Source organism: Pipistrellus hanaki (assembly GCF_964339955.1).
Source record: "Pipistrellus hanaki genome assembly, chromosome: 4".
Taxonomy (NCBI): domain Eukaryota; kingdom Metazoa; phylum Chordata; class Mammalia; order Chiroptera; family Vespertilionidae; genus Pipistrellus; species Pipistrellus hanaki.
In genome coordinates, this window is record NC_140506.1 from 38,680,645 (window position 1) to 38,696,688 (window position 16,044).

At 39.1% G+C, this 16,044-nt stretch overlaps 1 protein-coding gene across 1 annotated transcript in view; it reads left to right on the forward strand.

Moving 5' to 3' along the window:
- Window positions 1-1,851: 1,851 nt before the first annotated feature.
- Window positions 1,852-16,044, forward strand: part of ZFYVE16 (zinc finger FYVE-type containing 16) — a 42,529-nt gene continuing 28,336 nt past the window's right edge. The window contains exons 1-4 of the mRNA XM_084881299.1: window positions 1,852-2,024; window positions 9,520-9,627; window positions 10,275-12,511; window positions 13,415-13,511. Of these exons, the coding sequence (XP_084737425.1) occupies window positions 9,558-9,627; window positions 10,275-12,511; window positions 13,415-13,511 (2,404 nt within the window). The 5' untranslated portion in view covers window positions 1,852-2,024; window positions 9,520-9,557. The remainder of the gene's footprint in view (window positions 2,025-9,519; window positions 9,628-10,274; window positions 12,512-13,414; window positions 13,512-16,044) is intronic.

The following is a 16,044-nucleotide window of genomic DNA, read 5'->3' on the forward strand; positions in this document are numbered from 1 at the left end:
TATTCAATATAAGCATTTGCTTTCAGGAATATCTCCTTATAACTTCCAGAAGGAAATTACTAAATTAGGCCATTTCTTAATATAATTTGACAGATAAGTTTCCAAAATCTTTGTCCTAATTTAGATCTCCAACAGGGTATGAGTGCATATTTCACTCTAACCTCACCAATGGAATTTATTCATATTTTAAACAAACTAATGAGATCCATGGAAAATATCTCTTTGGTCTTCATTATTAAGTTGAACATTAGTAAAATATGTAGTAGGCACTTAAATTTCCTATTTTGTGAATTGAATTCATGAATATAAATTTCCCATTTACCTATTTAAGGTCTTAGTGTGCTTTATTTCTATTATTTATCCTCATACGGTATAATATACTTTTATCCCAAATATGCACATACACACACATATAAGTATGCCTTTGCTATTAGACTGTGGTTCCATAAACACAGTGACCTCATTTTATTAATCTGTAAACAACACCTAACACAAAGAAGAGAAAATACAGTCTGTGCTTTGCAAACTTATTTTTAATTGTAATAGAATTTTCTGTGATTTCCTTTGTAGGATTAAATGTGATAATAAGCAAAGCATCAAGTACAAGGCCCATCACATAAATGTTCAATAAATTATTTTGAGCACCTAGTAAGTTTCACTGTTGAACTAAAACCACACGCTTGCACTTTAGAGTTTAGGAAAATCAACATTAACTATCTTTGAAAGATAAACTTATAGTTGCAAATTGCAGATGTAGGATATGAACACCAGTTCTCAAATCTCTCATCATAATCAATCACGTCTGACTGAAATACTTCTCTAAGATATTGTATTAGTGGAGTTTTTGAAGGACCAGTATGAAAACTGAGCCTAGAGAAACCTTTTGGCCATTGTTGGGTTCTTTCCCCTCCAGCCTGTAATACCTTGATTCCATAGAGATGTTTCTTCTTCCCTCATGTAAATTTATAGGAAACGTGTGGTACAAACAGTAAAGCTCAACAAGCACACGTATGCATCACATGCATGACGGTTTTGTTTTCCGCTCCATCAGATTAGCTAGCTTTTGTTTTATTGATTGGTTGATTATGGTATCACATAATTGTCTTCATCCCCCCATTCCCATCCCAAACCCCTCCCCACGGATGCCCCCACCCCTCTGTTGTCCATGGCCACTGGTTAGGCTTATGTGCATGCACACAAGTCCTTTGGTTGATCTCTCTCCTTTACCCCCACCCTCCCCTACCTTCCCTCTAACTTTTGGTTTCAAAAGGGGAGGCAGCTGTTCGGTGGCCGGTGTTAGGAAAGCAGAACTAAGGCAAGGAGAGGGAAGGACCGAGCTGCGAAGGAACTGGCCTGTCAGCGAGAGGGCCTGAAGCACGGGGTGGGTTAGGGGCATTTTTCGTTGCGGCCGGGGAAGCGCGGGAGGGTAGGGGGTGGGGAGGGGGTTTGCAAATGAATCTAATGTTAAAAAAAAAAAAAAAAAAAAATCTAGGTTTTCGAGGACAGCAGCGCGGGTGGAAGCCGGATTTGCCGTCAGGCAGGCGGCTGTGCCCGGTGCAGGCCGGAACGCCGCGGTGGCTCCCAGGACTCCGGCGCCGGGGGCGGAGGACGCAGCGACGAGGTCGGCCAAGGGCAGAGGAAGCCGGACACGGACGCGGGTCGCTGCCCGATCCCGGTTTGAAAGCACCTAGTGGGAAACTGAGTCCAGATTTAAGGCCGATCGTCCCCGGGCCCCCGTCCTTCACAGCCACTTCCGGTGAGTGGCCTCGGGGCTCGCGGGGCCTCGGGCTCTGACCCGGCGGCGCAGCGCGCAGGCGCCCGGGGACTGCGGCGGCCGCGGCCGGGGGGCGGGGCGTGCGCGCCGCGGAGAGCCGCCTCCGCGCCTGCGCCGGGCGCTCCCTCCTGGGTCGGGGAAAGTAACCTGGAGTCGACGTCGCACCCTCCCGGGACTCCGGCCCGGCGGCTCCTCGCTCCAGGGCGGCGTCGCATCGAGTGCCCGGGGAGCATCGCCGGGGCGCGGGGAGGTAAGAGGCCCCGGGGGCCTGCATCTCGGCGTCCCGTCAGCCCCGCTGCGCTCCCGGAGGGGGCGGGGTGCCGCCGGGCGCGCTGCCCGCAGGGTCTGGGTCCGGCCCTCCTCCTCCGGGGGCCGAGCCTGGGCCCGGGCCGGTTCCTCTTCCGATCCCCCCTGAGCGCGCCGGGGCGGCACGGCCCTCCGGCCTCGCGTCCCCTCGGTAAAGCCCGGGAGGCCGGAGAGGCCCGGGGGCAATCTCGGCGGCTGTTGGCCGGCGCTGCCCACTCGGGTCGCCTGCTCCGGAGCGCTGGTCCCTGCCGGGGGAGCCCCGGGCCGCCGCCGCTCCGGGGGAGGGGCTGGCCGGCTGCGGGGACGCCGGCTGTCCCCGCCAAGGGGGAGCCTTTGCTCCGAAGGGACTCGACCCCCCGCCTCCGACTCTTGTCATCGCCCCGGTGCGTCCCGCCCCGGTCCAGGCGCTCATCCTTTCAGACCGGAAGGATGCGGCAGGGTTCCTGCTCCACCACCTTTGGTACCTTTGAAACGTGCTGAAGGAGCACCTAACTTTTAAACTAGTGACTTATTTGTATTTTCCGTGATTGCAAATCATTGTTCCATAATTAACATTCCAAATTAAGAATGTTCTTGTTAGACTCTTAAGGAAACCAGCCCATAAGTTTGATGTTAATGTTTTTACTTAACAAAACAAGGCAACTTGTTTGGTCGAATTAGGTTCCTTCATTTATTATTTTCAACTCGTGTGCCCCCCCCCTTTTTTTTTTGAATTGGCAGGAGTTTAATGGTTTGATCTAGAAGTATTATATAATTTTTTCACCCAATTCCTTCCTTTATTTCCTCCCCCCAGTGTCAAACTATATGCTAAATGTAAAAAAATTCTAAGTATAATAACGAATAAGGAAAAAATCAATGATATCCCCGTTATTTAAAGGTAATTAACTACAGTTAATGTTTTTAATTCATCTTCGAGCTTTTTAAATAAATGTATTTTTATTGATTTCAGAGAGGACGGGTGAGGGAGATATAGAAACATCAATGATGAGAATCATTGATCGGCTGCATCCTGCACGCCCCCTACTGGGGATCCAGCCCAGCAACGCTGGCATATGCCCTTGATCAGAATTGAAACCAGGACCCTTCGATCAGCTGCCTCTTGCACACCCCCTACTGGGCATGTGCCCGCAACCAAGGTACATGCTCTTGGTTGTACCTGGGACCTTTCAGTCCGCAGGCTGACGCTCTATCCGCTCAACTGAACCAAACCGGTCTTGGCATATATTTTCTTAATTAAGATAAAATTTGTGTATACAGTTGGTTTGCCTGCTTTTCTTGCTTAAAATTATATTTTAAGAATTTTCCCATGTGTTAAAACTTTATAAACATAACGTTCTGATTTTTTTGATTTCACAAATAATATGTGAACAGAATATCTTTTGAAACAGGTACATTATAAATAAAGATAAATTCCCATTTAATTCTCATCATAAAAATTATTGAAGCCCTGGCTAGTGTGGCTGTTGATTGGGTGATGTGTCCTGACAGGTGGCTCTTTGGATTCCTGTCAGGGCAAATGTCCCCCGTTTCAGGCTCCATCTCAGATCCCTGGTACGGGGCATGCAGGAGGCTATCAATGTTTTGCTCTCACATCAATGTTTCTCTCTCTCCCTTTCCCCTTTTAAAATAAATTAAATTTTTTTTCAATTATTGAAGACTAAAAGAGTTTTATTTTCCAGTGCAGTGTGTTTACCATTTTAGAAATGAAAATTCAAAACATTAAAAAATTACTTGTTCATTAAAAATGACAATAACAAATCCATTATATATTAAATATAACTATTTCCTTTTAAAAATTTACTGAGAAAGGTGGCATTGTTTTATTTTTGCAAATAACTTAAATGTCTGGCTTAATAGAAGACAGTTGCGTTCTAATATTTGCTTCTCTGATTAGTCTGGTGTGCTCTCTTGTTTAGGCTGAAGAATCTTAAAAAAAAATCAGCTAGCCAAAACAGGTTTGGCTCAGTGGATAGAGAGCGTGGGCCTGAGGACTGAAAGGTCCCAGGTTCGATTCCGGTCAAGGGCATGTACCTTGGTTGCGGGCACATCCCCAGTGGGGGGTGTACAAGAGGCAGCTGATCGATGATTCTCTCTCATCGATGTTTCTAACTCTCTCTCTCTCTCCCTTCCTCTCTGTACAAAATCAATAAAATATATATTTAAAAAAAAATAAAATAAAAGTGTGAAAGACAAAGAATGTCCAGGTCAACTGAAAAAGTTTGAAGATCAACAGTTACAAGCATTGTTGGATGAAGATGCGTGTCAAACTCAAAAACAACTTGCATCAAATAATACAATGCTTAGTACATTGCTATATAGATGGAGATACTTTGTGAATAATATTTATTGAATTGCATAATTTAAAAAAATTTCTCAACTTTATTTTCCAATGCTTTAATTTCATTTTTTTTAACTTTAGAACCATTTTAAACTTAAAGGGTTAATTGCGCAGAGTACAGAATTCCCGTATACCCCATACCAGTTTCTCTGTTATTACAGCTTACATTAATATAGTACATTTGTCATGATTAAGGAACCACTAAAGTCCATACATTATTCACATTACCTCAGTTTTTTCCTGATAGACTTTTTCTGTTCTAGGATACCACATTACACTGCGTAGTTTCATCTCCTTGGGCTCCTCATGGTTGTAACAGTTTCTCAGACATAATTTGATTTTGATCCTCTTGAATTTTGAGGATTACTAGTCGGTTATTTTGTAGAATGTCAATTCGGATTTGTCTGATGTTTTTCTCGTGACTAGATTGTGGTAATATGTTTTGGGAGGAAGACAACAGAGATAAAGTGCCATTCTCATTACATCATACCGAGGGTACAGACTGTCATTACTTGTCACTGTTGATCTTAACCTTGGTTCTCTGGCTTGAGGTGGTGTTTGTCAGGTTTCTCCACTGTGAAGTTATATTTCATACTGTACTCTTTAGAAAGTCACTGTGTGCAGCATACACCTGCATAGCAAGTTATGTTCCACTTCCTTAAGAACAAAGTATCTATATATATTATTTGAAATCTTTCTGCATGGGAAATTTGTCTTGTTCCCCCATTTACATATTTAATCATTTATTTATCTCATATATATATATATTTAAGTTTTGGGTTATAATCCAGTACTACTTTATTTTACTATTCAAATTATTCCAGCTTTGGTTTTGGGAGCTCTTTTAGTTGACTCCTATATCCCTTTGACATAATCCCTACATTTTGTGTGTGTCTGTGTGTGTGAACGTGTACGTGTGTGCATTTCTGCTCATGCATGTGCGTGTACTTTCTTACTTCTTGGCATTACAAGATGCTCCTTGCTCATCTTGTATATTTCCTGCCCCAGTCTTAGAATAAGCCATTTCTCCGAGGAATCTTGGTTCCTTTTATTGGAGAAACCAAGATCTGGGCACCAACTGTGATTGTTACCATTGAGATGCCTTGCTTCTATGTTCTCCTAAATGACAGAGCAATATATATATATTGATATATATATATATATATGTGTGTGTGTGTGTGTGTGTGTGTGTGTATGTATATATGTATATGTATATGTATATACTATTTATATACAAGTATCTATAAATATTTCTATGTTAATCACTTGTAGCCATATTAAGATAAACATGAGTTTGTTTATACTGATGTCTCAAACTCAAAAAATCCATTACTACATAGATCATTGTAGCTTCCTTTCCTTGGTTATTTAGAACCTTTCCTTCTAACAAACAGAAAACTGGCTCCCACCATCCGCCATCAAATTATTTAATTTGAATTCCAGTATACATGTATGGTGATTTCAGAATTGTTAACCTGTACCCTCATGGGAAACAACTTTATCAACTAAAGTACAATGTTGGTGTTCCTTTTGCCTTTAGTATTACATACTCCATTCATTTCCAAAGATAGTACTTTATTTCTCCACTCCAGTGAGCTTGTTTTATACATTTGTAACACATCTAGATAGATTCTTTTGCCACATTCTGAATTCCATTGGATGATCCCCTGACCTTCTTAATAATTTTTTAAAAATTAGCATGCTCTGAGGTTTATTGTTTGTTATAATTTCTATGAGTATTAACAAAGGCTTAATGTCTTGTACTCACTATTACGTATCATACAGAATAGCTTCATCACCCTAAAATATCCATTGTGCTTTTACCTGTTTAACCCTCTCCTGCCTGGCAATCACTGATTTTTATTACTATCTCTGTAGTCTTACCTTTTCTAGAATGTCATATAATTAAAATTGTACAGTATATAGATTTTTTTAGACTGGCTTCTTTCACTTAGAAATAAGCTTTTAAGTTTTATGTATGTCTTTTTGTGGCTTTCATAGCTCATTGAATTATATCATTGAATAATATTCCACTTATGGGTATCTTTGATGTTTCCGAATTTTAGCAGTTATGGATAGAGCTGCTGTAAACATTCAGGTTCTTGTATGAACATAAATCATTAAATCAGTTGGGTAAATACTAAATAGTATGATTGCTGGGTTATATAGTAAGAATTTGTTTAGTTTTGTAAGAGACTGCCAAACTGTCTTCCAAAGCAGCTGTACCATTTTGCCTTCCCACCGGCAATAAATGGGAGTTCCTACTGCTCAGTATCCTTGCAGCATTTGGTTTTGTCAGATTTTTGGATTTTAGCCATTGTAATATATATGAAATGGTATCTCAATGTTTTAGTCTGCAGTTCCCTAAAGAAAATTGATGTTGCTGAAACCGGTTTGGCTCAGTGGATAGAGTGTCAGCCTACAGACTGAAAGGTCCCAGGTTCGATTCCAGTCAAGGGCATGTACCTTGGTTACATGTACCTTGGTTGCGAGACAGCTGATCAATGTTTCTCTCTCATCGATGTTTCTTACTCTCTATCCCTCTCTTTTCCTCTCTGTGAAAAATCAATGAAATATATTTTAAAAAAAGAAAGGTGATTTTTTTCATATGTTTATTTTCCATCTGTTCTTTGGTGAGGTGTTTGTTCAAAACTTTTACTCATTTCTTAATTAGTATGTATTGAAATCCTCTCTAATTCAGTAAGAAAAGAAAAAAAAGAAGTAAAGGGTACACTTTTTGGAAAGGAACAAATAAAACTGCCTCATTTGTAATGATATGATTTTTTCTTTTAAATATATTTTTATAGATTTCAGAGAGGAAGTGAGAGAGAAAGAGAGATGGAAACATCAGTGATGAGAGAATCATTGATTGGCTCTCTCCTGCATGCTCCCCACTGGGGATCAAGCCTGCAACCAGTCATGTGCCCTGACTGGGAGCAGAACCACTGAACCACACCAGCCAGGCTGGTTTGTCCGTACTTATTGATGGTAAAATTGACCATGGATTCAGATGTGTTGGCCTGATCCCAACTTTCATCTGAATTTCACCCATTGATAGCCATTGCCTAATCCATTTATGGTTTTAGGGTCTGTAAGGAGATGATTTTAATATCCTTCTTTATTTATTAACTGGCATTCTTATTTAAAGGACTTTCCCTCAGCAACTATTTTGTTATGGTTAAGCATGTTTTATAAATAAAGGATAGGATAAATTCTTGGCTCTTTTCCTTTAATGTATCAATTTCAGAATTAATGGTTTGGTACCCTAGCAACCCTTCAATGGATGGGGGTTTGTTTTGTTTATGCTTTAAGCATCATTATGATCTCTTGTTGTTTTTTTTATCTATTTGATTTATGTTCAGTCCTTTGCAGTCTTCATTGATTTGATGACCAGTTGTCCCATTTAAGCTTGTGGGAGCTCTTCAACTTGTTACCATCTCCTTTTGATATTATCACATTAGTCATTGATAAGGTTTCTGTAGGGTGCCTCAGGCTCATTTGATGTAGTTCCTGACACAGATTAGAGGCTCATCTTTATTCATAAAACTAACTTTTAGTTTTCTTGTTCCTCTCTCTTGAATGCTTGTTTTCTATTTCTTTAATTTCTGCTCTAAGCTTATAAATTTTTAATCTTTCTTATTTTCTAGTATAAGCATTTAAGGCCCTCGGTATCTGTTGAAGAACTACTTTTGCTGTGTCTCACAAGTTTTTAAATGCAGTATTTTTTCTGGTTGTAGTTTATTTATACGAGAGACCTAATGCATGAAATTTGTGCAGGGGGAGGGGTGTCCCTTAGCCCAGCCTGCACCCTCTCCAATCTGGGACCCCTTGAGGGATGTACGACCACCCATTTAGGCCCGATCCCATCTGTGTTGGCCTGATCACCCATGCCAGCCTGATCACCCCTAACCACTCTTTTGCCAGCCTGATCAACGCCTAACTGCTCCCTGGCCAGCCCAATTGCACCCAACTGTCCCCTGATGGCCTGGTCACCCCTAACTGCCCTAAGCTGCCAGTCTTGTCGCCCCTATCCTCCCCTGCAGGCCTGATTGCTCCCAAATACCCTCCCCTGCAGGCCCAGTCACCCCTAACTGCCCTTCCCTATAGGCCTGGTCCCCCACCACCAACCAACTGCCCTCCCTTGCTGGCCTCATCTCCCCCAACTGCCTTTCTCTGCTGGCCTGATTGCCCACAACTGCCCTCCCCTGCTAGTCTGGTCCCCCACAACTGTCCTCCCCTGCAGCTTAGTGTCCCCTCCCCCCCAACTGCCCTCTCCTGTTAGCCTGGACTCCTCCAACTATCCTCCTCTGCTTACCTGGTCACCCCTAACTGCCCTCCTTGCTAGCCTGATCGGCCACAACTGCCCTCCCCTGCAGACTTGGTTTCCTCCAACTTCCCTCTTCTACCGGCCTGGTCAACCCTAACTTCCCTCCCCTGCAGGCCTGCTCCCCCACAACTGCCCTCCCCTGCAGGCCTGGTCCCCCCCAACTACCCTCCCCTGCAGGCCTTGATTCCCCCCCCCCCCCCCCCAATCTGTCCTCCCCTGCAGGCTTGGTCTGCCTAAACTGCTCTCCCCTGCAGGCCTGGCTTCCCCACAACTGCCCTCCCCTGCAGGCCTGGTTCCCCCAAAACTGCCCTCCTCTGCCAGCCTGCCCACAACTGCCCTCCCCCGCAGGCCATCTTGGGTGGCCATCTTGTGTCCACATGGGGGCAGCCATCTTTGTGTTTTTGAGTGATGGTCAATTTGCATATTACTCTTTTATTAGATAGGATTATTTAATATATGGTACTTATAACTATTTTTAACTTTCATTTATGAATTTTTCTTTGATCCATGAGTTATTTATATAAGTGCTTCAAATTTTATAATAGTTAATGTTTGCATATTATGTTGTTAGAATTGGTTTTCATGTCTTCTTTTTTTTTTTTTTTTTTTGTATATGTAGAGGCAAATTTCCCAACTAAATTATAGATGCCTCAAAGCAATACTCTCAAATTTTATTTGTGTCTATATCCTGACTATGTTTTTTGGCATACAGTAGATGGCATAATACTTACATGTTAGAGAATTAAAGGAACTATCATACTTTTTACTTTCTAGGTATACAGAATTAAATTCTGAATAAGTCTACAAGTAGGATGGACAGTTATTTTAAAGCAGCAGTCAGTGACTTGGACAAACTCCTTGATGATTTTGAACAGAATCCAGGTTTGTTGGTTTTTCATTTTTGTCACTAATGAAATTTTAAAATGTCTTTAATTCAGTTATATCAGATATAGAGTACTCTTTGTAAAATTTGGTTTCGATTTTGGTCACATGGATATCTTCTATAAGAAAGTCACGTTATTTCATTATAACATATTGGTTTATTCTTATACTGAATGGAACAAATAGCCTAAAATAAAGTAAGGTAACTAGAAGTTTTTCTCCAGATATAAATTTAGCTAAAAGAAGGATCTTTGAAACCAAAATATGAATCAGCTAAAAGTAACTTGAAAGCTCTACATAAGTTTGTATTTCATTACTATGAGAGATGGTATTTTCCACATCTTAGAAATGAAGACTAGGAAACTGGAAGGTGGAACAGTGAAGGTAGATTGTTTTTACAGTTATTTTTTAGATTGATTTTATAGTTTAACGGAGTTATTTTGAGTGAATTTCTATCACTTTATGATATTGACAGTCAAGTACTTTAAATCCAAATAAAAATAATTTTGGATGTTATTAGTACTATTTTGCAAGAGAATACTCTGTCTCTAAAAAAGTTGTTAGTTTGGAAGTCTTCGAAACATGACATCTTTGTAATAATTTTTATTTGGGTCTCCTGAATAACACTGTATCTTTATTTTAATTAGATGAACAAGATTATCTCCAGGATGCACAAAATGCATATGATTCTAACCGCTGTTCAGTTTCTTCAGAGTTGGCTTCCTCACAGTTAACTTCACTGTTACCAAAGGATCAGCAATGCATTAATTGTGGTGTCTCATCAGAAACATGCTATGAAACAAATCAGATTTCACTGAACGAAAAAACAGATGAGGGACTAACTTCTATACAAAATGAGAAAAACGTAACAGGACTTGATCTCCTTTCCTCTGTGGATGGTGGCACTTCAGATGAAATCCAGCCTTTATATATGGGACGATGTAGTAAACCTGTCTGTGATCTGATAAGTGACACGGGTAACTTAGTTCATGTAACTAATAATGAAGAATATATTAAAAAATTATTGCCAGATGATTTTAAGCCCAGTGCAGATTCTTTGATTGGATTGGATTTATCTTCAGTGTCAGAAACTCCTTATGTTTCATCCAAAGACCATGGAAATAATGCTGTTGGAGAAGAACAAAATTATGTCAACTCTGAATTACAAAATAGAGAAATCAGTGGCACTAATGAATTGCATATAAACACAGATACAACTCTTTCAGATTCATGTAATTATAGTGGAAAAGAAAATTTAAAGGATATAAAGATCTCTAATCATTTAGAACCAGTTGATGATTTGAACATGCCATATGCCTTGATTCAACGAAGTTCCAAAATGTCTGACGCCAAAGACAACCTACAACACAAGAACCAGCCATGTGAGTTAGTAAAAGAGGATGGCTGTGTGGTAAAAGAGGAGCTACATGTGGCGGTCATCGCTGCCACAGAATGTTTAAAAGAAAGAGGCAGCCCAGAAGCTTTGCCTTGCAGTCTTCCAAAAAATGAAAGTTTATCCTTAAATAATTCAAATTTAAGAGATGAAAATTTCAAATTACCTGACTTCTTTCAAGAAGATAGGACTGCTATATTTATAAAACAATCTGCAAAAGAAGACTCAAGTTTAGATCTTAAAGATAATACAGATGTAATCCAAGATTCTTCAGCGTTACATGTTTCAAGTGAAGATATATATTCCTCATTGTCCTCTCTTCCAGTACCTGGGTCTTTGTGTGGATCATTGATTGAAAGTAAAACACATGGTGATTGTTTACATCAGGATGAGCATAAAGATAATACACAAGAACCAGTAGCTGTGCATGAAGAAATAGAGAAGAGTGTTATTCTGGATGGGGAAACATTGAAGGAGACTGATCTTTTGAAACAAGAAAAATGTAAAAACATACTTCCTCAACCATTAATTGAAAAGATAGGAGATGAAGAGGAAGATCCTGACCAGAAGGAAATCAGAGTTGACTCTTTGGATTACTCTAATAACACCAATTCTTCTACAGCAGAATCTCAAATGGAGCTTTTGGGTGCAAATGCCCCAGAGTCTTCCAATCATTGTGAAGGTCTCACTTTTTTAAGCAATGATATTGATGGACAAGACTTAGGTTACTTTAATATTGATGAAGGCATAAAAAGTGGCACACTAGTTAGTGATGCTGAACTTGATGCCTTTCTAACTGAACAGTATCTTCAGACAAGTAACATAAAGTCGTTTGAAGAAACTGTAAATGACTCAAAATCTCAAATGAATGAGATAGATTTGAAAAGCCCAGATGATGGAAATGTCAGTAATATGTACTTCAATGCTGAAGCAGGAGCTACTGGGGAAAGTTCTGGTGAAACAGTTGATGAACAAAATACAACAGAAATTAGTAGCCTTTCTTTAGGGGAAAAAAGTACAATTCCAATTGAACAAGCATTAGTTAGCAGTAAATCTGAAATTACTAGTGAATTGTCAGTCTCTGATTTTAACAGTCAATCTGTTTATGTTGGAGGGGCCAGACCTAAGCAATTTAGCATTTCGTCAAGAACAAGGAGTTCAAAAGAACCAAATAAGACAGGTGTTCCAACTGTGCTTGAAAGTGAACCCAGCATAACCATTGCTCCAACAACTTGCACTACAAATTCTATAACTGATCCTCAGGCTAGTTTTAACTCTAATTACATTGATATAGAAAGTAATTTTGAAAGTGGATCCAGTCTTGTAACTGCAAATGAAGAATCTCTACCTGTAAACACTTGCAAAGAAGGCTTGGTTTTGGGCCAGAAACAGCCGACTTGGGTTCCTGATTCAGAAGCTCCAAACTGTATGAACTGCCAAGTCAAATTTACCTTCACAAAACGGCGACACCACTGCCGGGCATGTGGGAAGGTAAGTTATACAAACACTTCTAGTCTTATTCTTTTGACACATTTTAAATGAAATTCTATGTGATGGAAAACCTCATTAATAGATTATTTAAAAATTCAATTAATTTAAAATTTTTCACCTACATGGAAATATAGAAAGCATTATCATTTTATAGATTGAGAGTTGAATAAAAGTCAACTCATCATGGGTATTACACAATGGGAATGAGGAACACTATTTACTAATTTTTGTGAAGTCTAAGAATACTTGTCTTTATCTATCTAACATTAACACATCAGATATTCTCAATTCAGCCAGTTCTCCATTTATCCTTGAATACTTACTTTCAGAACTACTCTGTAGTTAATGTTGTGGTTAGATAAACACTGAAAACAATTGGCTTTCGTAAGGTTCTGAACAGTGAAGCTGACCTCATTTGTGTTCTGGCCGCCTTAATTATCTGTAAACTCCTGAGAGTTGGCTATAGAAGTAACATTGCTTTTTTAAAAGAAAAACAAACACACACAAAACCCCCTCAGATGAGTACATGCTTAGAGGGGGGCGGGGTGAGGGATGGAAGGAGGGAAGGAGAGAGAGAGAGAGAGAGACAGAGACAGAGACATCAATTGGTTGCCCTGTATGTGACCTGAGGGGGACTGAACCCACAACATAGACATATGCCCTGACCAGCAATCAAGCCAGAGACCTTCTATTGTACAGGACGACGCCCCAACCTACTGAGCCATACTGGCCAGGGCTAGATAAAAGTATTTTAATAACTGTATATGAATATAGTGATTCAAACAGTTATATAATTTTTTAAAAATGGTTTTTGGTTAATTAGATGTTGGGCCTCTCCTCCCCCTACCTCCAGGTATAAGTATGCATGAAATAGAATAAAATTTGATATTTTATTCTTTATAGGTATTTTGTGGTGTTTGTTGTAATAGGAAGTGTAAACTGCAGTATCTAGAAAAGGAAGCAAGAGTCTGTGTGGTCTGCTATGAAACCATTAGCAAAGGTGAGTAGTAACCTGACATTTTCTCTAAGTAATTGAATATATCTTAAAAACAACTGGATTGTGACAAAGATAAACTTCTTTATTTTCTTAAGGCGAGGACCTAGTGTTGACTTATCTGGCTTAGGTGGGACATCCTAAGGCTTGGTTTCTCTTCTTTTTGTTCCACTGTCACACTTAATGCTACCAGTTTGGAAAGGAAGCATTCAATTTCTGGAGTGGCATTTCATTAACTTTTAACAGGTACCAAGTCCCTAAGTGCTGCATTTCATCTGCCTATTGTTTTTGCCATCATCATTGTCATCATTATAATTTTAACCTAAACATTTATCGTATACCTACTAATAGATGATATTTAATCCTATATATGAATAGCACTTACTCTTTACAACCTAAAATGGGAATAAAGATAAGATAGTGATATCTATCTTATACATAAATTTATAGGACTGCCACACTATTTGTATATTTTTATCTCATATTTTTTTTCCCTTCTCAATTTTAGAATTTTGTTTTTATGTGTTTCCTACTGTTTCTCCGGCTCCCTAGCTAGCTACCATTATGAGCAATAATCTTTGTGGTCTTGAATTCTCACAGTTGTGTGTGTATGTTGTGTGTTTTGTGTTTTTTTCCTCAAATACATATTTGTTCTTTTGAGTATTTCTTGGCATTTTCTAAAATTTGTTTTAATTCCCAGCAAATATTTCTTGGGACTTTTTAAATACCAGGCCTGTGTACTAGCTCAGGCAGTGCTTCCTGTTAGCCAGGAGAGTCAATACCTGATAATAATTTGTTTTTCTCTTTTGAATGAAGACAAATTTTTTCAGCAGTTCTCCAAAAAGCTCTGATGTGAGTCTGTTAGCTTGAGGTAAGCTGCTTTACTCCCTGCTGTTGACATGTGTTCTGGAAGATTATAATAGAGTATAAATCTTTTTAAATTTCTATATTATCACCATTGTTTATGAGGAGGTTAGTGTAAGTTCTTATAGTTGTTCTGTTTTTTTCTTACACTGCTTCAGTAGCCTTGAACGCAACTGCTCCTGCTGTTAGCCAGGAAGATTTGAAACATTTGAATAGATAGGTCAGATTCTTAGGTGGACATTAATACATTTTCTGACTATAAGAATCCAGAAGGGGAGAAGATCAAGAGTTATGAAAGATTCTCATTATGTTACTGAGCTCAAACATTGGTTTATCAAAGAAATTCTTTTGAAAACAATTTGTTTACTTAGCTATCTTCTATTTATTCTGTTTCGATATCTTATAGCATGTAATTTCATTTATGGTTCTCTTTATCATTACTAATATACCACAAGAAAGCATAATAATTTGTTTTTATATCACCTTTAGCATTGAATGGTAGAAATGATCATTTAAGATAATGTTATTAAATAAGAGGAGAAAGATGGCTTACGGGTTGTGAGATACATTTCATGAAGTATTATAAGAAAAAATAATTTGAATAGAGATATGGACATTGAGGAAGTTGTGCTGAGACTGTTTCAAGGCAGCATGGGTGTGAGTGCCATTAGGTGGAAATTATTTTGAAACCCAGAGTAAGATGTTTGGATTTCAGTTGGTTAGTGGAGCCATTTCATAAGAATGTTGTTACTTACTGTCACTTAAGGAAGGCAATTTTAGTAGTGGCAGCATTTATAGCAGGTCAGTTTGGAGATATGCTGACGGGAGAGCTACCAGTTCAGTTCTATGTTATTCAGGTGAAAAATCATTCAGCAATAGTCAGGTGCCATTCTATATTCTGGCACACTAGCTGAGAACAAATAGACTAGACTCCCTGTTCTCATAGAGTTTACAAATTTGGGAAAAGTGGACAGACAGTAGGCAAGGAGAATATCAGATGATGATAATATCCTAAATGAAAATAAAAGAATGTAAGAGGGATAGATAGTAACAGATTGGAGGCAAGAAGCTATATATTTTTTTTATAAGGTGGTCAGAGTAAGGTTTTATGATAATGACATGTGAGCAGAGATTTGAGGAAGAGAATAAAGCTAGTGAATATCTATGGGAAGAACATTCTAAGGCAGAGAGAACAATAAAAGCAAAGACCCAAAGCTAGAAGAGTGCTTCTTGATTTATTGAAAATCAAGGAGGCCTAGGTGGCTGGATCATAATGAGCAAGTGGAATTGTAGTGAGAGATGAGGTCAGACAATAACAGAAGGCAGAGGAGGTTGGGATGTAGGCTGTGTAGGGTCTTGTGAGCCATTGTGAAACTTAAATTATTCACTCCAAGGGTTGGGAAATCATTAAAGGATTTTAAACAGAGTAATGATATATGATCTATGTCTTAAAAGAATCACACTTACTACATTAGAAATAGACTCTAAGGGTAAAAGGCAAAAATAGTCATATTAAATAATAATTTTCTTTAATAGATATCAAACATAAGCTAAGTATAATATTAAAATAAGTAATTGGTAGCTTATACTGAAGTGTGGAGTGCTGCCAACCAAAGGAAGGACATGATCTTTGTCAAGAGCTACTTCTTTTTCTTGCTAAGCCATTGATTTCTTC